Source organism: Chelon labrosus, assembly GCF_963514085.1.
Source record: "Chelon labrosus genome assembly, chromosome: 19".
Taxonomy (NCBI): Eukaryota; Metazoa; Chordata; class Actinopteri; order Mugiliformes; family Mugilidae; genus Chelon; species Chelon labrosus.
The window spans coordinates 1,548,384-1,571,810 of NC_140352.1; the positions used below are offsets into that span (position 1 = coordinate 1,548,384).

The following is a 23,427-nucleotide window of genomic DNA, read 5'->3' on the forward strand; positions in this document are numbered from 1 at the left end:
TTGAAATGTTCAGACAGGCAGCAAACAGCAAAAAGTCATGTTATCAACTGATGAATCAGTGAATAAGAGACTGGAAAGAAAAGATGGACGGTTCCTCTGAGGTGTCTCATATTGTTCTGATCTCAGTCCTGATTGTCTCACAGGTGTAAAACTTAAAAACCTCAGACAATCCATCTCAAGTTCATCTAATAATTTCTCATTCTCCATCTACGATTTTATTTCAGTTTAGCACCAAGAAAATACCTGAACTCAAACTCAAATACAGGCGACCCTGAGTTTTGTCTTCAAGGCGAGGAACAATGTGTCCAATGCTTCGAGATCACACCTTCATGTAAACATTGACTCAAAATTTCAAACTTAATTCAGATCCAAGATCCAGAATTGTTCTGTCAGCTTGTCACTATGGTAACATTGCAGCTGGTTAGTTCAGCTTCGTGGACTGTAGGAGGAAGAGGAGGAGGAGAAGGAGGAGGTGAATGTGGTCGCGGGAGGACGGCAGTGAGGAAGAGGATGATGCTGGCCGCCATCATGCAGCCTCCAGTGATGAAGAAGGCAACGTTGTAAGACTCACAGATGTCGTAGAAACAACCTGAAGAGGAAAAGAGGCGCTGAGTGACAATAATAATAAAAATGGCAAAACGCTGTGTGTGCATCATGACTTGTGGACATGATCCAGATTTTGGAACAAGCTGGACAGTCTCTCACACGTTAAGTTCTTCTTTATTTTAGAGACAAAGCTCAGCTTAGACCTGAACCACATAAGGAGCACAAGCTGAAGGAGATGTTCAGCCCTTCCTACCTACAACAGGAGGACCCAACATGATGCCAACGCCTCCGAAGAACAGGAGCATCCCATGAGCCTCGGCGAGCTTCTCTGGACCGACCACTTGACTGGTGACGTACGGCGTCAGAGTCCAGTTCCCGCTCAGGAAACCCAGGACCAGGGACAGCAGCTGGAGGCCCAGATACGACCTGCAGGAAGACACAGATTCAGATGTGATTGACCTCTTAGTGGGTCTGGCATCGCTGGAGGCAAAACGATCCACAGGAATATGTTAGCTAACTCTGACTACCAGTTTGTGTTGACTTGTTTTTGACAATGTTTTATTTTATCTGAATATCACACTCTCCAGAACTGGCTAAAGGCTAACAGGCTAATGACACAGAAAAATGTTGTTGCTGTGTTATGTTTAGCAAAGTATGAAGTATATGAAGCTATCAAAGTATCAGTATTAACCTTACTCCTCCAATACCGGCCCCTACAACAGCTAAAACAAAAAGGCTGTATCACTTCCTCTAACCTGACGTAGGGGATGATCAGGACTCCAAGCCCGCCCACTCCCACCGTCAGGGCGTACAGGAGGACGCTGTCCACCCGGGGGATGTCGGCCATGATGCCCAGACTCAGTTTTCCCACACCGCTACCAATGGCAATCAGGGAGACCAGGGAGGTGGAGGCGACACCTTCCATTAGCCCGGAGCTCCGAGCCAGGTCCTCCAGGAAGAGCATAGGTGGATAGCTACCTGTGGGAGGATGAGTAGATGCAGGTGACCAGGTCAACCACTGAGACTGAGACGTTCTCTCTTGAATTCTCTGAAACTAGAAAAGCAAACTGACCGAAGCTGAAGAAGAAGAGGGAGATGCACAACGCCATGAGCACTCTGTCCTGAAGGAGAGACAACATGGAGGACAAACATCTGAGGAGAGAGAGAATGAACCCAATCATCAGACAAAACATCTCAAATAATCAGCTCTTCTCCATTTAAAGCAGTTGTTGTTGTTTATTTGACCGAAGCAGCAGAAGAATGACGAGCATTTTTTTCTAAATAAATCTGTCAGCCTCTTTAGAAACTGTTGTAACCTGATGTTAGCTTGTTAAACTGTTTACCTTCCCTCTGGACTGAGCTTTGCATTAACTCAGACCCTTTTTTTTAACTTGCAATTCATTTATGGTCAAAATCTACTGGTGTCAAACACTAGCAGCTGCCTTCCCGACCTCGAGTCTGATCTCAGCGTTGCTTGGCTGCTTTTTCTAAAACAGGCAAAATGATTTTTAACCACACATCTCTTTAGCTTTTACTCTTAACGTCTTCATTTTACTAACGTTTACGGTTTTTGTCAAGAGTGATAACGTTTGTGTTGAACTCACCGAGTGTGATGTCTTAACTTGACCTTTATCACCGCCACGAAGGCCGGGCAGTTGAACACGCTCCTCTTCCTCATCAGCGCCTCCTTCGTTTCCATGGTGATCACCTGATCTTTGGTTGAAGCCTTCTGATTGGACGGCTCCTCCTCCTCGTCCTGAAGCTGCCGCTCTAAGAAGGCGGCTCGCTGTCGGAGGTAGTACCTCGGCGGGGTCAAAGGTCGCATGGGGCCGGCGCAGGCCACCACGTTGAGCGCCAGGGCGCCGACGATGAGCAGGCAGCCGTCCAGACCCAACCGCTCGATGAGCTCGCTCTGCAGGGACGAGTACAGGAAGCCGCCCATGCTCCCACCTGAGGACGGCGCACAGGTGACACGAACGAACCAATCAGTAGCAGTTACATGTTTCTACATGGGATGGTGGGGACATCAAGCATTATACAGTTCACAGTATACGTGATTTAACAATAATTTAAACTGTAGACATTGTAGATGACGGCTGGGTGAACTTCTTCAGTCTCACTTTAAATAAAACCCAACTTGAGTTCATGTAGCTTTATGTTCTAACACATTTAGGAATATATGAGCAGAACATGACAGTAAACTAATTAAGACTTGTAAAATAATAATTAATCCACTTCATTGCTCAAATATGTGAGGAATTTGTGCCAAAAACAAGCTGAAACTGGACTTGTTGGGTTTCCTCAGTTGTAAAAGACCAGTGAGGGGTTGTTGTCGTCAACAGATGTTCTTATTTAAACCACAACTTCCCAACTACCTTCTCAGGCAAACAAGAAATTTGTAAAACTCATCACTTGTTAAACTGGGGCCATAAAAGGTGCCCAGGGAGCAACATTAGGGGTCATAGAGGGGATATGAACCAGTTCTCTAGTTCTCTAACCACTAGACCAGGGTTCCCAAAGCCTTTAACATGTTTAGTGTCTCTTCAATCACGATCATTGTCTTATCCATACAGTGTCTCGACTTGACGGATAAATCTTAACTCTGACATGAGTTAAAATCTTCAAATAAAATCTGAAATAAGGCAGCAGACAGGAAGCTATGGACAGACCTACCTGTGGTTATTATCCCCAGCGCCAGGCCTCTCCTCTTGTCAAAGTACGAGCAGGTGATGGTGATGGTGGCAGAGTACAAGAGGCCAGCACCAACACCTGATCAACACACAGATTAAACTCCATTATTAAAACCTCACTTCTGGTTTGACCAACAAAACAAGACAAGTTGAGGAGCTGATCAAAGAAGACGTCTTTAAAGATTCTGCTTTGATCATCAGACGTTCAGTATTCGGTTTAAAACCCGCATGAGGTCTGTTAAAGATGGTTTCAGAAACAAAGACTGACAGCAGCATCAGCTGAGTCGACCTCTGTCTGCTGTAACAGCTTCTTTATGACGAACAGCTGAACCAACAGACTGAGGGACTGAACATTCACAGCAGTGACAGCAAATCACCAAAAGTATGTGGACAGCAGCAAACAACTGAGACCTCGTTCACACCTCACATCAACATCTGGTCTCGTCTGTCCATCTCTAAGTCCTTGTGTTGACACCTGGTCTTAATATAAATGTGTCTCCACATGCGTCCCCTGTTTGTCTGCCTGTAAATAAGCAGCGCCATCATGTGGTCAGTAGAATATTGTACCAGCTGCTGTCTCTAATGGGTCTCTACCTACCGCTGGATCAGAACCATCAACAGCTGCTTGTTGAATGAATGAGTTAAACTCCTCTTCCTCAGATCAGCCCTGTTGAGTAGGTGGTCTTTAATGTGACCCAGGACTCATTGTGTGTTCACACTACCAAAGGAAGGAGGTCACATGTGTCCCAGACCACCTCCACATGTGGACTGACACCAGATCAGCACCTGGACCTGTTTAACCTGGACTCTAGAGACCAGATCAGTGTTCACACCTGGACCTGTTTAACCTGGACACTAGAGACCAGATCAGTGTTCACACCTGGACCTGTTTAACCTGGACTCTAGAGACCAGATCAGTGTTCACACCTGGACCTGTTTAACCTGGACTCTAGAGACCAGATCAGTGTTCACACCTGGACCTGTTTAACCTGGACACTAGAGACCAGATCAGTGTTCACACCTGGACCTGTTTAACCTAGACACTAGAGACCAGATCAGTGTTCACACCTGGACCTGTTTAACCTGGACTCTAGAGACCAGATCAGTGTTCACACCTGGACCTGTTTAACCTGGACTCTAGAGACCAGATCAGTGTACACACCTGGACCTGTTTAACCTGGACTCTAGAGACCAGATCAGTGTTCACACCTGGACCTGTTTAACCTGGACTCTAGAGACCAGATCAGGGTGGATGTTAATGTGAACGAGGTCTATGAGGAAGACAGTTTGAGCCTCAGTCTTACCGACCACGATGCCGTAGGAGAAGATGAGGAAGGAGACGCTGGGAGCGAAGGCGCTCAGCATCAACCCCCCCGCGACCATCACACCGCTGAAGATGGTGACGGGCCGAGAGCCAAAATTCACCACACAGACGCTGCAGATGGGACCTGAGGGATTATAGTCAAACATGGATCTGGATTATTTGATGTGTTATCCTGTCCTGAAGGAACCAGGGATTGAACTACCAACCCTGCAGTCATTTAAAGCGACCAATCAGGAGTCAGTCACTCACCCACAGTGAGTCCCACTCCGGACACCACGGAGCCCACCCAGGCTGTCGTGGCCTTCGCCTCCCCGTAGGCGAGCAGCCACTCTGGGTACAGGACGCCCACCGACTGGGGGGAGCCGTTCGTCAGCAGCAGAGCCAGGAAGCTCGCTGCCACGATCACCCAGCCCCAACCGCCGTCCAGTGCCGGGGGGTGCTCAGGCCGAGGGCCGGGGGCCGGAGGTGACATGGTGTGACCTTTGAAAGGAAACGCTGCAGAGAAGGAGTCAGGAAGTAGATTAATAACTAGAGATGAATTAAAGAACTGAATACAACATAATATGACATTTTTATCTGAACCCAATCAGCAGGTTGATAAAAGAGCATCAGAACTACAGTAGTCTCACTGGCCGCTTCATTAGGTACACTAGTGAACCCAGCCCTGCTCTAAGTCTCCATGAAGGTTCAGCTTTAGTTTCTAATAACTGACAGAGATGTTGATTCTACTGTGTTTTTATTTTGTAGAACTATTGAACGGACACGTGTTCCTAATATTTTGACACTTAAGTGTTTAATTCAATCCAGTTTAACTGCACCACAATGATCATCCAGATGAATCACCACCATTTCAACACCAGCTCAACATTACTTAGATTAAAACAACTTCACTGTTCCTAATGATCTGGCCAGTGTGTGTGTGACTTTATTCCAATGTGATGAATGCGTGGAAAAAAAACAACAAAACAACAGATTTTTTTGTTAAATAAATTTCAAACAGAAACTGAAATGAATGGACGTGTGTATTTCCTGGACCCTGCTGGTGTTTGTGCTGTTGTGAGGACCTATTGTGTGAACAGGTCCTTTGTCTCTGGGACCGTGCTGCAGGTTTAACACGTTTTTAACGTCGTTTAAAAGTTGAATGGAGTCTGGTGTGAGGAGATCTCTGCAGCTTTTTCTTCCATCTTTCGTTTTCTAACCGTTGAATCACTGACAGACTCTGACATGTGTCCCCTCTGCTGCCACATAAACAATAGAAACCCTCAGCTGAGTCCCGGGCCACTTTACCGGCCGCTCGCTGCCACCGGGGCCGCTCCCTCCCTCCCTCCGCCGCAGACTGACCTCACACCGCCTCCATCTCCAGCCGCCGTGCGTCGGTGCGTTCACGGCAGAACCGTCTCCATCCTGCGGCCGAAGGGCCGAGTGAGCCGCTGCAAGAAGCCGCTGCTGCTTTTAGAGGCTCAGGAAAACCGGTTTGAAGCTGTTCCTACCGGTCTCTGGTGATGGGCCCCTGGTGGCCCCCGACATTCACACGTGGCCCCTGGGACCAGTGTATTTACTGTTCTAGATCAGGAAGTTAACTCACTCTAGCTGCTTCTTTCTGCTTTCCATTTTTATTTCCACAAACTTTATTTCATCAAAGTCTGGATCAGCTCACAATGAAATCAGTCTCTGGAGAAAATATTATTGTCCTAACTCATTTTCACAGCTTCTGTGATAAAACAGCAAATATCCAACAAAGGTTAAAAAAGGCAACAGTTGCCTTTTTTAACCTTTGTTGGATATACCATGACCTGGATGACTGAGAACCTTCACAGACATAAAACAGCAAAGTTATTTAAAAAAACAACACTGCAGAAAGAGTGACATGTAATAATAAATAAATATTTATGGTAAAATATCTGTAGCAGCACATTAGTAATGAGAACTTTAACATAAGTGTTGTAAAAATTACGAGTCCTAATTATTTTTCACATGCAACGTTAACATAAAAAATATTTTAAAAATATTTACAAGAATATATTTTTTATTTTTCAATTATTAGCTGTCCTAAGTATTTTTTATATTTTTTAAATTATATTTTGATGAAGTTATTAATTAATATCACGTAGGAAGAATACTGAAGAAGGAGTGAAATGTATTAATAAATAAATGTCTATTTTGCTAAAAGATTTATTATGTTAAATAATGGCTTCAAACACACACAGATGACAACTCTTCACATGATATTTTAAATAATACTTTTGAATTACAGTTTAAAACTGTCCCTATTATTTAAACTTACAGTTACTGATATATCAACCAATAACTTCTGTTTTGTTCCAACACATTAATAAATGAACGTGACTCCCATCTCTACATCTGCTGCCATCAGCTGGAATAGAATCATACACCACTGACCTTTTTATTTTTTATTTTTTATTGAAGAAAAGTCATCTTAGTACGAAGTCAGAGTGACAGTAAACAACTCTGTTTGAGCACAACAAATAGGAACAGGACCTTTTAGTCCATCACCTGAAGTAGTTCCTGCTCTTGATCAAACACCTATTATCAAACCTCTGTCTGTAAACTGGGACCAGTCCAAACCAGCCTCGCTGAAAACTGAACTTTACTTCATTCTGAAAACAAGAGGATAGTTTAACTTGATCCCAAAGGACAGGTGAGTATCAGGTCATCACCAGACTCTAGTCATGTGACCTTCAGGTGATAAAAACCTAAACTCTCCTCCATCATTCAGAGCTGAACACTTGGAGGAAACGTCTTCTACAAACACAACAAGTCCACATTAGTTTGATTCAAGTTTGATAGTTTTTTTTTTCGATAAACCATGATTTTAATATTATAAGACATAAATGGAGTCAAATGGAAAACTTTGTTTTGCATTTGTCCAACAATAAGAATAAGAAAGTAAAAATAAATAAATAAATAAATAAAAAGGACTAAAAATAAAAATAAAATATAAAAACAGATTGAAACAAACACAACAGGACAATTCTACCATTGTGCACATTATAGAATCCATAAAACTATTGATGTTTCCTCCATAATGTTCAGGCATAGAACTCCACATTTAAAACTTAAGTTGACTTGATTAAAAACAAACTAATCACAATGCATCATTGACTTACAACGTCACTATTTCAACCTCAAGTTGAAACTGTAAGAAGTTTCCTCCTTTACAAACTACCACTGATAAAATCTCGTCCCTAAATATCATAGTGGTGACGCTGTAGCAGCAGCAGTTTATTCCTAATTTTAAAGCCACATTTTAGATTTTCAGTTTCTGCATTGTAGGCAGCTTCCTATATTTTGGAATAAAATGTCCTCAGAAGAGTCCTTCTTGTCTTTTAGGTGTAGTTGGACACCTGAGTCCTCAGCTGAAGAACAACAAATTGTAATGGATCTTTATTTTGCTCTAATTAAACAACTTTTGTTTGAACAGGTTTGGAAACAGGATCTACAGGGGGCTTATGAAGGACAGGTGGACACGTCATGAGTCAACAGCTGAGATGAAAGGACGTATATATGTATATATGATGTTTTGGATGTTTTTTCATGTTTGTTCACACTCCTCCCCTGTAGTCCATGTATGTATATATATATGTATGTTGTGTAGTGCAGGGATAGTCGCTGTAGATGTTCAGTAAAGTTGGACAGACCGAAGGAGAAGCAGCAGTTTGTCTCTTTGTCCTCTGACGTCTCTTCTGCAGGTGAGCTATAGAATATAACATCCAGCCGCTTTTATACAGGTTTTATTTGTGACAAATCTAAATGTTGCTTCTATTTTTGTTTGTTAATCGTTTTTTTGGAGATACAGTTCTTCCACAGCTAGAGTTAGAGGAGCTGTTCTGTGTGAATAATATTTGTCTCTGGTTCGGTACTTTAAAGAGAAAACTAAGCAAATCAATGCATTTAGTTCAGTAATGATCACAGAATATTCAGCAGGAGGATCAGGACATAAACGTAACCTTCAACAGTGACTTCTATGTCAGGTAATAATATATTCTTTCAGGAGATCAGAGCCTGAAACCCAAATATCAACATGACCTGACTTCCATTTATATAATTATCTGTTCCATGTAGTTTTACTGAAGGATTCTTTTTTTTTCAGGATATTCATCAGGAGTCTGTTCAGCTTGTTACAGCCGAGACGATGGAGGTAAATAAACTAATGTGTCTCAATAAGGTTCTCCTTGTCTTTATTTTATTGGTCAAATTCAACTATCGTGCACTAATCGTTTGCTTGTTTAATAATAAGTTAAATTTATACCTTTATTTGTAGTTTAATAGCAGTAGTACTACTAAATCTTTCTCTTGTAGAGAAACGAGTTAGTTTGCTCTAATTAAACAACTTTGTTTGAACAGGAATACAAACAGGATCTACATCAGGTTGATGACAGGACGTACACGTCCATCCACACTGATGGATGTGTACGTCCTGTCATCAATATTTAAACTTGAGATTACCTCTGGAACCTTTTCTGGCATTTAGCAAATCCACAGTGTTGAGACGTGGTTCACACCAGCGAACACAAAATGTGTCTCCACCTGGTGTTAATTCAAATGTATCTCCACATGCGTCCCCAGCCAGCACTTGAGATCTGATCTCTTCAGCGCCATCATGTGGTCAGTAGAATATTGTACCAGCTGCTGTCTCTAATGGATCTCTACCTACCGCTGGATCAGAACCATCAACAGCTGCTTGTTGACTTGGAGACACGATCCAGATTTTAGAACAAGATTGAAAGTTGTGTCTTCATATTCAATCATTTCCTGAGTCGATTCTAGTTCAGATTAGTTTCTGGTTTTGTTCGGTTCTCAGCTCCAAGGCCAGAACATCACTGATTCATGTGATCATTTCTACTAGTGGTTGAATGAATGAGTTAAACTCCTCTTCCTCAGATCAGCCCTGTTGAGTAGGTGGTCTTTAATGTGACCCAGGACTCATTGTGTGTTCACACTACCAAAGAAAGGAGGTCACATGTGTCCCAGACCACCTCCACATGTGGACTGACACCAGATCAGTGTTCACACCTGGAACTGTTTAACCTGGACTCTAGAGACCAGATCAGAGTTCACACCTGGACCTGTTTGACCTGGACACTAGAGACCAGATCAGTGTTCACACCTGGACCTGATTAACCTGGACACTAGAAACCAGATCAGTGTTCACGCCTGGACCTGATTAACCTGGATCTGATATTAATGTGAGGTGTGAAAGAGGTCTAAAAGATTCTCTTCTGTTCCAGCTGATATCACTCGTCCTCCTCCTGACTCCAATGTTGACCAGCTGCACTGAGCTCATCCAGCCACTGGACTGCAGCGACATCCACCAGCAAGACGGCAACAGACAAAGTGGAGTCTACACCATCTATCCCCTTGGAGAAAGATCTGGTGTCCAGGTGAGCTCCGCAGGTTCTCAGTCATCCAGGTTCATAATAAATAAATAAAGCTGAGACAAACTCATGTGGACTTGTTGTGTTTGTAGAAGATGTTTCCTCTAAGTGTTCAGCTCTAAATGATGGAGGAGAGTTTAGTTTTTTATCAGGAACATCTGAAGAGGCAACTTGGATGAGACGTCTTCAAAAAGCCAACAAGTCCAGTTGTCTTTGTTTCACCCTGACTGATTTGGTTGTAGATCTGACTGAAGGTTCACATTTACTACCATGTGTATTTGTAGGTGTACTGTGACATGGATTCAGAAGGAGGACGCTGGACGGTGAGTACTTCAACTACAATCAACTTCATCACTTCCGGTTTCTCAATAATTAACACATGAACCGTGTTGTCCTCCAGGTGTTCCAGAGGAGGATGGACGGCTCCGTGAACTTCTACAGATCCTGGGATGCCTACAAGCTGGGCTTTGGTAGCGCTGCTGGAGAGTACTGGCTCGGTGAGACATCCGTCTGTCAAACTAACTTCATGAGACTTTTTTACAGGCTGATATGAAAGTGTGTGTTGATGTGTGTTCAGGTCTTGACAACATCCACTACCTGACAACCAAGCAAAAGTACGAGCTGCTGGTCACCATGGAGGACTTTGATGGAAAGAAAGTGTTTGCTCGGTACACTTCATTCAAGGTCGATGCTGAATGTGACGGATACAAAATTCATGTGTCTGGATTCATCGATGGAGGAGCAGGTGAGTTAGAAGAAGAAGAAGAAGAAGAAACAGAAATATCTCAGGAGAAGATCTTGTCTTATATAATGAACTTTGAGGATCTGTTTATGTAAGCTGTAGCTAAGTAAATTTCTTTTTGGGGGGAGCTGTGGTTAGAGAAGCAGCTTTAGCACCAAAGGGTCATAGGTTTTAATCCTCCTATGTCAACAGGTGAGGTCCCTTGACTAAGAACCTAACCCCGGGTGCAGCACAGGTGGCAGCTCACAGTAAAAATTATTATTATTATTTGTTAATTTCCTAAAGGAGCTCTAGATCATTGATCAGAAGAACTAAAGTAATAATATCATAATGAGTCATGGAAACAAATGTTATTTCAAGTTTGGTTTTAAACTCTAAAATAAAATAAAAAGATTAAAAAAATAAATAAATAAATAGATTTTCAATTTAAAAAGCAAAAACAAAAAAATATTTTATTCTTTAGTCTAAAAGTAAACAGAGAAACTTAATCTCAGTCTTAATGTTGTTTCTCCTGAAGTGATTTCTTGTCCTTGAGTGAAGCAGGAAGTAGTCTCCATGGTGACCACTGGTCCAGGTTTCTCTGGTCCAGGTCTCTCTAGTCCAGGAAGAAGTCTTCATTGTGACCACTAGTCCAGGTCTCTCTGGTCCAGGAAGAAGTCTCCATTGTGACCACTGGTCCAGGTCTCTTTAGTCCAGGAAGTAGTCTCCATTGTGACCACTGGTCCAGGTCTCTCCAGGTCTCTCTGGTCCAGGTCTCTCTGGTCCATGGATCATTGTGTTCAGCTCTAAATAAACCTGGTTCTTCTCCAGATGACCAGATACCTTGAGTCAGAAAGTCTAAAATTACATCTGAATATTGTTCCAGAGTCATGTCCATGCTCCGTTTAGACCAACAGAAAAGATCTGAAATCACTGATGGAAACTTCTTCTTCTTCTTCTTCTACAAAAACTTCTGATTTTACATGAATCTAATAACCACTGGTTTCTTTTTTACCATTTCATAGATTAAAGGACCAAAGGGACATTTACTTGTTTTTGCTTTTTAAACAGAAACTCGATCAAACCCTAAATTTACTCATTTTTTTATTTTTTATTTTAGAGTCTAAAACCAAACTTGAAATGCCAAAATGTACATGGAGCCAGTGAATTTACCTTTAATCCAGGTCTGTACTTTATGGTCCGGTTGTCCATGTTTCTCCAGGAGACGCCCTGAGTAGTCACAACGGACAGAAGTTCACCACCTTCGACAAAGACCAGGACTCCTGGTCCGGAAACTGTGCCAGAAAGTTCCTGGGGGCGTTCTGGTACAACGCCTGTCACAAAACCAACCCCAACGGAGTTTATCGCTCTGGGGTCGACGGCACCCTCTTCGCTGTGGGGTTGGAGTGGAAAACGTTCAAGGGCTACGACTACTCCCTGAAATCCTTCAGCATGATGATCCGTCCTGAGCAGTAGACGTCAGACAGACAGCAGCTGAATATCTGGTGGTGATCTCTGTCTTTTCTCTCCTCTGTCCTCTAACCCCAAATAATCACTAGAATTAAAAAGAAGATTTCAGATAAAAGTCAGTGACTGGACTGAGCTGATACCACTGATCTTAAAGGCGTCTTTAATTCTTTTAATTACTTGTAACTCAACTCAGTGTCCACTGGTTGTTTTGTAAAGGTGTTGTCTTTGGAAATAAATCACTGTGTTGTTCGTTTTACTCTGCAGTAACATTTGATGTCATGAATCTCAAGAGACTTCTCCATCCTCCTTTTGGGTTTTATGTATTTATTAATAAATTTCAACATTTGTAGAGAAACCAGGCGATAGACTGTGTCCTCAGACGGGATAAATACTGCCGTCCAGGGGGAGGATGAGAAACGAGCAACTACATTTGTTTAATTTGATTAAAGTCTTTACCCTCAAAGTAAAAATAAAAGTTGTGGGAATGAAGTGTTTGATTACCAGGTGGAGATCAGGTTGTTTCACCCACTCAGTGAATATTCTTATCGATAAGAACCAGCAGCTGATTTATAAAGCTTCAGAGCTCAGACTGTTTTCATCACGTCTCTTTCAGCAGAAATCTGTAGCTTGAGTGTGAGAGAAGGTTTTGGTTGGTTTTCTCTTTACACTCAGTCTGCTGCTGTAACCAGACCCTTTAATTTCTGCTTAGAATCATTATCTGCTGCAATAAACGAGAAGCAAAGCAAGAAGCTGTTGTGATCTGATGGTGTGGTCAGTTTTTACACTAATACTCTCAAAGGTACAGTAGCTACTGGTTTTAATAGTCGTGTTAATATCAGTCATCTCTGAATAACAACTGATGGAAAACCACAAGAAAGAAATGTCCTCTTCTGCCAAAGAAAAAATAAAATGTTGTGGGAACAAGGTTTGATTACCAGATGTGATTCAGTTTTTCCACCCGCTCAGTGAATATTCTTATCAATAAGAACCAACAGCTGATATATAAAGCTCCACAGCTCCCACTGTTTTCATCACATCTTTTTTAGCAGAAGTCTCACAATGAAGGTAAGTCTACAACTTTATACACCTGGCTCAGTATTTTAACAGTGAAAACTGTCAGTGTTGTGGTTCTCTGAATTTGTCCTCTGATTGGTAAATATAAATTATACAGGTATAATATATAACATATACATATTTACTTGGGGGGCGGCACAGTGGTGAGGTTGTTAGCAATGATCCCTCACAGCCAGAAAGTTCTGGGTTCTAATCCAGGCCGACTGGTTCCTTTCTGTGTGTAGTCTGCATGTTCTCTCTGTGTCTGCGTGGGTTCTCTCCAGGTTCTCCAGCTTCCTCCCACCGTCCAAAGACATGCTGGTTAGGTTCATTGGTGATTCTAAATTGGCCGTAGGTGTGTGTGTCTCTCTGTGTTAGCCCTGTGATAGACTGGAGACCTGTCCAGGGTGGACCCCCCCTCTAGACCAATGACAGCTGGGATAGGGTCCAGCCCCCCGTGACCCTTCACAGGAATAAGTGGGTATAGAAGATGAATGAATGAATGAATGAATGAATATTTACTTGGAGGATAACAATAATTACCAAGTGAACCTCTGCAACATTAGGCTGAATATACAACTCACACAAACATCAAACAATTACACTAATATGGAATAAATTGATTACTAAATGTGTGTGTGTGTGTATATATATATATATACACACACACACACATTTAATATATATATATGTGTGTGTGTGTGTGTGTGTGTGTGTATGTATATCTATATGTGTGTGTGTATATATATATATATGCACATATATACATATATGTATACATATATATGTATATGAATGTTTGACTCTTTTAAATAATCAGTTCAATTAGTTTAGAAAATTTTGGAAAGAAATATACCTGCTATATTTGATCCACAACTTATGAACATAATGAATAAAGTGTAATTATAGGATGCTTTAATAAAGTAAATATTCATGTTGAAATACAAGTAACAATTTAATTAATATTCTTAGCATTAGACGGTTTGTCTGTGAAGTTTCTCAGTCATCCAGGTCATGGTTTATCCAAAAAAGGTTCAAAAAAGGCAACTGGACTTGTAGAGTTTTTTTTTTTTTTTTTTTTTGAGAAGACGTTTCACCACTCATCCGAGTAGCTTCATCAGTTCTAGGGGAAACACCCAGGCAGAAACAGAGTAATGTGATGTACGCTGTTCAGTGCAGTGAAAAGTGTATAGACTTATACATCGGGGAAACCAAACAACCCATCCATAAACGGATGTACCAACGCAGGAGAGCCAGCTCATCAGGAAATGATTCAGCGGTCCACCTACTCCTGAAGGACAAAGAACGTCCAAATCTTAGCCAGAGAAGAGCGATGGTTTTGAAAGAGGAGTAAAGGAAGCCATCTATGTCAGACTGGAAAAACCTTCTCTGAACAGAGGAGGTGGACTGAGATTTAATCTGCCATCTATTTACAATACAGTTTTAACTTCTGTCCCCAAGAAGTTTCAGCCCTATTCACGTCTGACACTGGAGCCTCTGACGGACAAGAGTCGTTAGAGACAACAGGTCAGTACCCAGTCGTTAATGGACATTAACTGTACTGGTTTCTGCTTGTTAAGATCAGAAGCAAGTTTCAGGAGGAGTTCCTATTTAAACCTCAGACTTCCCACCAGTCCCCTAGAACTGAAGAAGCTACTCAGATGAAACGTCTTCTCAAAAAAAAAAAAAAAAAAACTCTACACGTTAGATGGTTAATTTAATAAAACAAACGTCTCTTCAGTTCCAGCTGCTGTCCGGACTCCTCTTCCTCCTGATTCCACTGTTGACCAACTGCTTTGAACTCACCCTGCCTCTGGACTGTAGCGACATCTATAATGATGACCACAGCCGACCAAGTGGAGTGTACACCATCTATCCCATCGGAGCCACATCGGCCGTCCAGGTATGTTCTCTAATAATCTGTTTGTTGTTCAGAGATGATGGAAACATTATCAGAGAGATGAGAAGTGAAAGAACAGTGAGAGGCTTTGTTTTACACTGCTGTTGTATTTATACTACTAGATTTTAATCCTTTATGCCTGACATGAAATAATCAGTTTTGGTACAAGTCAGTTTTTTTTTTTAATTTAAGAACTTTTTGAGCTCTTAAAAAAGTACAGTTCATTATATTTGGAACATTTCAGACATTTCTGTTGGTTTGTTTTTCTTTTTCTTTTTCCAACATATATATATATTATATCAGAATCAGAATCAGAAAAGACTTTATTGCCAAGCATGTTTGTACATACAAGGAATTTGCTTTGGTGTTGGTACGCATAAAATAAAATGAAATACAAAAAATACAAAAATAAATACACAGTATATATATATATATATATATTCCACCAGAACATTTACTGTGGGATGGTAGTGGGTTTGATGTGTTCATGGGGGGGCTTGGCATTGTTCAGCAGATGCACTGCGGATGGAAAAAACTGTTCGCCATGCGAGTGGTTCTACACTCGATGGATCTCAGCCGTCTGCCAGAGGGGAGTCGAGTCTGTTGAATAATCCGTGTCCAGGGTGAGAGGGATCAGACACAATCTTAGCTGCTTCAGAGTCCTGGAAGCGTCCAGCTCGTCGAGAGACTTCAGACTGCAGCCAATCACCTTCTCTGCAGAGAGAAAGACACGCTGCAGTCTGCTCTTGTCCTTAGCAGAGGCTGCAGCATACCAGGTGGTGATGGAGCTGGTGAGGATGGACCCAATGATGGCAGTGTAGAAGTGAACCATCATTGTCTGTGGCAGGTTGAATTTCTTCAGCTGCCGCAGGAAGTACATCCTAATTTATATTATAAAGGTTATTTAATTGTGTTAGTGAAGATTGGGGACGACAAAGACAGTTTCTGTTCTGATCAGACTGCAATTTAAGCAAAGGCACCTTCAGTCTCTGTTTCTGACGACTGGCTAATGAAGCTGCAGCCTTGAGTAGTCTCCCCTGGAAACATAACTACCATCATAAATAAATCAGATCTTAACATGTGAGAGTCTTTCCATCTTGTTCCAACATCTGGATCATGTCTCCAAGTCAACCAGCAGCTGTTGATGGTTCTGATCCAGCGGTAGGTAGAGATCCATTAGAGACAGCAGCTGCTACAATATTCTACTGACCACATGATGGCGCTGCTGATTTACAGACACACAAACTGAGATCAGATCTCAAGTGCTGGCTGGGGACGCATGTGGAGACACATTTTAATAGCAGACATATTTTAGTATTTTATTTCTTGTGTTTGTGTGTAGGTGTACTGTGACATGGACTCTCTGGAAGGACGGTGGACGGTGAGTTTTTAACTCCTCTTTGATATGACCAAGATACTTCTGTCAACTGTCTGCTCTCCTACCAACAAATCATTCTTAATTAAAGGTGCTCCAGAGGAGGATGGATGGCTCGGTGAACTTCTACAGGCCCTGGGATCAGTACAAGCTGGGCTTTGGGAACGCTGCTGGAGAGTACTGGCTCGGTGAGTCATGATAAAGAACCAAACATTAGACTCTGAGTTGACATCATGGACAGACACGTGTCCATAAAGATTTCTGTTTGATTTTAGGGCTTGAAAATATCTACCACTTCACGCTGAGGAAAAAGTACGAGCTGTTGGTAGACATGGAGGACTTCGATGGAAATAAGGCATATGCTCGTTACTCCTTGTTTTCCATCGAACCAGAATCTTACGGATACACACTGAGAGTGTCTGGATTCACTGACGGAGGGGCAGGTGGGTAAATACATGATTACATCACAGGAAAGTAGGCTTTTGTGAAGCTGGAGGAATTTTAGCCCATTCCTCAGAACAGAACCACTTCAGTTCCGAGATGTTGGTGGGTTTCCTCACATCAACTGCTTGCTTCAGGTCCTTCCACAACATTTCTATTGGATTAAGGTCAGGACTTTGACTTGGCCGTTCCTAAACATTCATCTTGTTCTTCTTTAACCGTTCTTTTGTAGAACCACTTGTGTTCTTGGTTCTCGTTGTCTTGCTGCATGACTCAGTTTCTCTTCACATTCAGCTCATGGACAGATGTCCTGACATTTTCTTTTAGAGTTCACTGGTAGAATTCACAATTCATTGGTCCATCAATGAGGACAAGCCGTCCTGGTCCAGATGCAGCAGAACAGGCCCAAACCAGGACATTAGCACCCCCATGTTTGATGGAGGGATGAGGTTCTGATGCTGGAATGATGCAGTGTTGTTTCATCTCATTTAAACCAGACTATTCTACTTTGGTCTCATCTGTCCACTAAACATTGTCCCAGTAGTCTTCTGCACACATTAACTTAGAACAAGAAGTTTTCTCCAGTGTCCCAGTGTTTAGTCACAGATCATCATCATGATGCCTAAGGCCAGCCGGGTACAGACAGAAGAAAGAGAGAAGAGAACAGCAAGATAAACATACATCTGTCATAGATACACATATCTGACTAAAGCGTACATGTGGAATCTTATGATACAAACGTATGATGTTACATGACAGTTTGAAAATGTTGGAGAATTGTTCATTCAGGTAGGAGTGGAAAACTACAGGATTCCATGAAGACTGGGCAGGCTGATAAGACATAAGACATAAGACATAAGACGTTTATTTAATCCCACATGTGGGAAATTTCCTTGTTCCAGTAGCACAGAATTTGGCAAAAATATATATAGAGAAGACAGTGACAACTTTGACAGGGCAAAAAAAACACAAATACAAAAATTTAAAAAATATATATCAAAAAATATACAAAAAAAAAGAATAACCATACTCTGAGAAAATATAGGGAGGAAAAATAACTGGAAATATAAGACATTCTGCAGTAAACATTCTACATAGTAATAGCACAGAATTACATGACTAGTAGTAGATAGGAAATTAGAGGGCAAGAGCTCTGTGCCAGAGAAAAGAAAGTGGAGGATGCGAGAGAGGAGAGAGAAGAAAGAAGGAGGACATGTGTTTGGTGCATCGTCTCCCAGCAGCCTAGGCCTATAGCAGCATAACTAAGGGATGGTTTAGTCCAGCCCTAACTATAAGCTTGATCAAAAAGGAAAGTCTTAAGCCGGACCTTAAAAATAGAGAGGGTGTCTGCCTCCTGAACCCAAACTGGGAGCTGGTTCCACAGGAGAGGAGCCTGATAGCTGAAGGCTCTGCCTCCCATTCTACTTTTTGAAATTCTAGGAACCACAAGTAGGCCTGCACTTTGAGATGATCTGTTGGGATGATCTGGTACAATGAAGTCTTTAAGATACGATGGAGCTAGGCCTTTAAGGGCCTTGGATGGAAGGAGGATTTTAAATTCTATTCTAGACTTTAAAGGGAGCCAATGAAGAGAAGCTAAAACTGGAGTAATCTGATCTCTCTGGTTAATTCCTGTCAATGCTCTTGCTGCGGCATTTTGAATCAATTGGAGGCTTTTTACAGAGCTATTTGGAGCCAGACAGTAATGAATTACAGTAATCCAGTCTGGACGACACAAATGCATGAACTAGTTTTTCAGCATCACTCTGAGACAGGATGTTCCTAATTTTGACGATATTACGCAGGTGAAAGAAGGCAGTCCTGGTCACTTGCTTTATGTGACATTTAAAGGACATATCCTCTTCAAATATAACACCAAGGCTTTTCACCAGAGGTGGCAAAAGTATTCACATACTGTACTTAAGTAAAAGTATGGATACTTGTGTAAAAAAGTACTCTGGTAAAAGTAAAAGTACTGATTCAACTCCTTTACTCAAGTAAAAGTAAGAAAGTACAGGTTCTGAAATGTACTTAAGTAAGAAGTAAAAATGATGTTGCCATTAATGAAACAATTCATCCGTTGATAATTTTGCAAAATGAAAACGTTCCATCAGAATAATCTAGACTTAATTGACCAGATGTCCTGCATGAGCATCTGAATAATTTTTAATAATAAACTGAAGGTTACTGGGTTGTTGTTTTTAAACCGCTAGCTAGTGTTAGCTATAAACTATCAAAACGGTGTGTTCCCATAGCATTGCGAATGTTGTAAACTAGCATCCAAAAAAATCCTCAAAAAGCTAATGATAGCTACAGAAACCACACCATACCTGAATTTGTTTTTATTTTTATTTTTTTTCACATTAGACCAGTAGTTCTCAAATAGTGGGGTCAGGTGGACTTTCAGTATTAATGTCTCTATTGATGCTTGAACGAAAAACAAGCCTCCAGTCACTAGGTGGCAGCAGAGCTCAAACTAACCAACAGGCTGCCTGTTCAAAACAGTAGAAGAAGAACACAGGAAAGAGCATCATCGACCTTCCTTCTCTCGTCCGATGCTCTAGTCATGTCCGATCATTTGTGATGGCGAGATGAAGCCTCATGAGGCATCGAACCACTTGAGCCAACTGGTTCGAGAAAGGGTTCATTTCTCGAAGCTTCATGTGCACATGAAACCACCTACTGGCCAGGTGTATAACCACATAATGTGTGATGCATTGATTTTTTTGTGTCTGTAATTAGTGATGGGCAATCGAGGTTTTGTTGAAGCCTCGACACGTGATTAAAAAAAGGTTCATTACTCGAAGCTTCAGTGACTCCGTGCTCTATTTTTTGTATCTAGTGGACAATAAAATGTAGTGCAATGGAGACGTGTCATACTGGTTCATGCTTGTGTGGGACTTGATCCGCCATGCACATTCCTATTCGACTACGTTACATGGATATGTGGTTTAAAGTTGATTATAAGAAAATTATATACATACTAACAATAAAAAATAAAAAAAACAAACAAACAATGGGAATCGATCCCTTGATTCAATAACGAAACACCGGTGATTTCACAGTGTACCACTAAACCCGTTAATGGCGCTTGGTTGTCGTTGGACCATTTTCATTACGTCACTACTACACTTTGTGGACCGTCATTAATTTGCATTAATGTTTATGTTTCAGCGCTTACGTCAACTATTTTCTTTTGCTCTTGGTATCATGGTTTAGTAGTGTTACTATATATAGTCAGAAGTGCGTGTATAGTTTTGGGCTATAGTTTTATATTAGATATATATCTATATCTTATCTGTATCTCTCTCTCTCTGTCTTATCTATATAACGCTATTTAGGACTATCTATGTAACTATGTCTATCTATCAGTACAGTGTTATCTAACTATGTAACTAATTTATCTATTTCTCTCTGAATCTCTAATTACGATCTATCTCCACAAAATACGCAACTAACTCCAACTACAGCAACAAACCACTCTGCAAAGAAACATTCAAATGAGCACCACCAAATAGGGTATCCGGGAAATCCCTGAACACACTCGATCCGCCAAGTGATTCACATGACAAACCGAACCCCTCAGGTGATTCGTTTGCTGCTGAAGCGTCTGAAGCACTTGAGTGACGTCTGAAGCAGTTCAAGTGCTTCGGACGTCACTCGAAGCACTTGAACTGCTTCGGACGTCACTCAGCTGCTTCGAACGAACCACGCCTCGGCACAGTAGTTCGATACAATTGCTTCATGAGCTACGGCGCATGTGTCGGAGCCTCGGGTGTCAGAGGGCCATCACTATCTGTAATGGCTCTTGGGAATGACTATGAATTACAAAAAAGTGTATGACCAAATAATTTCTCTACTTAAATTATCACAGGTGTATGATATTTTTTGAATAAAACACACAATATATATTGTGTGTGTAACTTTTCCCAAAATGGTAGTATGATATGATATGGCAGGTTGTGTGTTTTTCCGTCACTTTAGGCAAATGGCATGGGCTTAAACAGGCAGAGGAAAGTGAAAGTGCTTGCGGAACTAGGAAGAGGGCACTCAATATGTCTCTTCCTAGCTGGCTCCATCCTCTTACCTATCTTTCTCTCCTCACTCTCCTAAATCTTCAAACTATATCTCTCTTTTTAAACTCTCCAAACTATCTCCAAATTATATAAACTCTATCCAAACTCCGCAACTTGACACTCTATCAAAAACCCCGAGGGGTTTATAGTGCTGTCAAACCTCGCGGCAAAATCCGAACCACTTTCTGAATCAGTCACGTGGTACAGCCGGGCAGCGAGGCTTCGGACGTCATTATTTTTGGCCCCTCCCCTAAATGAAGCAAGCCTCGATACGCGCTTCGCGGAAACCCCGCCTCCATTCTCGACACACGCTTCGAAGCCTCGACACGTCTCGTAACATCACTACCGATCATGTCACGTCTTTTGAGTCTTGTCATCCCTGGAGGTTAAAAAAGTAACAAGCCTGTTTTTCCAATGTAAGGAGTAGAAAGTACAGATATTTGTGTACAAATGTAGGGAGTAAAAGTAAAAAGTCGTCAGAAAAAGAAATACTCAAGTAAAGTACAGATACCTGAAAAATCTACTTAAGTACAGTAACGAAGTATTTCTACTTCGTTACTTGCCACCTCTGCTTTTCACAGTAGTGCTGGAGGCCAAGGTAATGCCATCCAAAGAAACCACGTGATTAGATAATGAATCTCTGAGATGCTTAGGACCAAATACAATGACTTCTGTTTTGTCTGAGTTTAAGAGTAGGAAATTACAGGTCATCCAAACCTTTATGTCTTTAAGGCATGCTTGGAGTTTAACCAGCTGATTAGTTTCATCTGGTTTCATGGATAAATATAGCTGGGTGTCGTCTGCGTAGCAATATCTTTGTGCAAAAATAAATTTTGTTGGTTGTAGATGAAGTTCATCTGTTTCATGTTTCTACAGGAGACTCCCTGACATATCACAATGGACAGAAGTTCTCCACTTTTGACAAAGACCAGGACCCCTCACCTGATAACTGTGCCAGACTATATCTGGGAGCGTTCTGGTACAATAATTGTCACCAAACAAACCCCAACGGAGTTTATCGCTGGGGAGCTGACAGTACTCTCTTTGCTGTTGGAGTGGAGTGGAGTACCTGGAAGGGCTTTGACTACTCCCTGAAGTCCATCAGCATGAAGATCCGTCCTGTGCAGTAAATCTCCAGGACAAACTTTATTCCTTTTCTCTCATTAATTATGTTGTTTCATATGTGTGATTAGTATGAGATCAACAACAAACCTGAAACAAGGGAAACTGGACCTGTAGGGTTTCTGGAAGACAGGATCAGGGTCAAAACAGATTCCTCCAGTTCCTGAAGGACTGAGAACCTTCACAGAAAACTACAGGTCCATTTTAAAAGTGTTAATAAAATCTGTAGCTTGAGTGTGAGAGAAGGTTTTGGTTGGTTTTCTCTTTACACTCAGTCTGCTGCTGTAACTAGACCCTTTAATTTCTGCTTAGAATCATTATCAGCTGCAATAAATGAGGAGCAAAGCAAGAAGCTGTTGTGGTCTGATGGTGTGGTCAGTTTTTACACTAATACTTTCAAAGGTACAGTAGCTACTGGTTTTAATAGTCGTGTTAATATCAGTCATCTCTGAATAACAACCGATGGAAAAACACAAGAAAGAAATGTCCTCTTAGTCCTCGCGTTATTGACTCTGCCTACATGTACCAGAATGCATTTCGCCTGAGCAAAGTGCTAAGTTCTAGAAGCTTTTATTTTGAAAGGAAAGAGCGGGCTTTAAGAGCGTTGACATGTTACTGATTTAGATTCATCGTTTTTATATCCAGTGATTTTATCTACTAATATTGACAATCATTGGGACAAGAACATTAACAAAGTATGCAAATCATAATAAAACACTATGACTGCCTGGCTGGCTTTTACATAGAGCAGGTCTAAACTCTACTCTTTAATGTGATTTTTTTAAAAACTCCAATGCTTACATTTATACAGCTGTATGTGCAAGGAAACAAAGAACATGTATATCTACATATCTTAATGATTATGATTATTATTACTATTATCACATAATCACACGTCACGGTTCGGTGCACGCAGTCATACGGTGAATACGTCCGAGTGAGTAGTTTAATAAATAAAAGAAAAAGTCGAGTCCTCACTTCAATCCAGGTGGTGGTAATGAGCTAAAAGCTGCCAGCTAACGTCATTAGTCTACAGAAGAAGAAAAACAGACGAAGAAGAAAAGTCACTGAGAGTGTGGAGCATAGATGTACTAAGAGAAGTGTGGAGCTTCATTTAAATCACCTGTGTGGGAACACTTTGGTTTCCCGGTGCAACATAACGATGGCAGCGAGTGGTGGACCGGACAAAGACTGTCTGCCGATGATGTTTGGTGGAGGTGGAGTACGTCACTGGAAACACATCAAACATGCTAACCCACATAAGACGGCATCACCCCGATATGTCTGTCACTGGTACGAGGAAAAAAAACGTG

At 41.5% G+C, this 23,427-nt stretch overlaps 2 protein-coding genes across 2 annotated transcripts; one reads left to right on the forward strand and one right to left on the reverse strand.

Annotated features, from left to right (window-relative positions):
- Nucleotides 1-452: 452 nt before the first annotated feature.
- On the reverse strand, nt 453-5,032 carry LOC311504246 (monocarboxylate transporter 9-like; the record flags this gene model as incomplete). Its single annotated transcript, XM_084567265.1, has 7 exons — nt 453-1,053; nt 1,302-1,524; nt 1,619-1,698; nt 2,151-2,496; nt 3,220-3,315; nt 4,541-4,684; nt 4,810-5,032. The coding sequence occupies 7 exons, from the start codon at nt 5,030-5,032 to the stop codon at nt 786-788; spliced, it is 1,380 nt and encodes a 459-aa protein (XP_084423391.1). The 3' UTR covers nt 453-785.
- Nucleotides 5,033-5,784: 752 nt separating this feature from the next.
- On the forward strand, nt 5,785-22,122 carry LOC311504247 (uncharacterized protein; the record flags this gene model as incomplete). The annotated part of the gene is made up of 12 exons (XM_084567266.1): nt 5,785-6,032; nt 9,851-9,962; nt 10,241-10,279; nt 10,357-10,453; nt 10,534-10,701; nt 11,900-12,149; nt 13,197-13,212; nt 14,942-15,103; nt 16,443-16,481; nt 16,567-16,663; nt 16,751-16,918; nt 21,869-22,122. The coding sequence occupies 12 exons, from the start codon at nt 5,785-5,787 to the stop codon at nt 22,120-22,122; spliced, it is 1,650 nt and encodes a 549-aa protein (XP_084423392.1).
- Nucleotides 22,123-23,427: the final 1,305 nt, after the last annotated feature.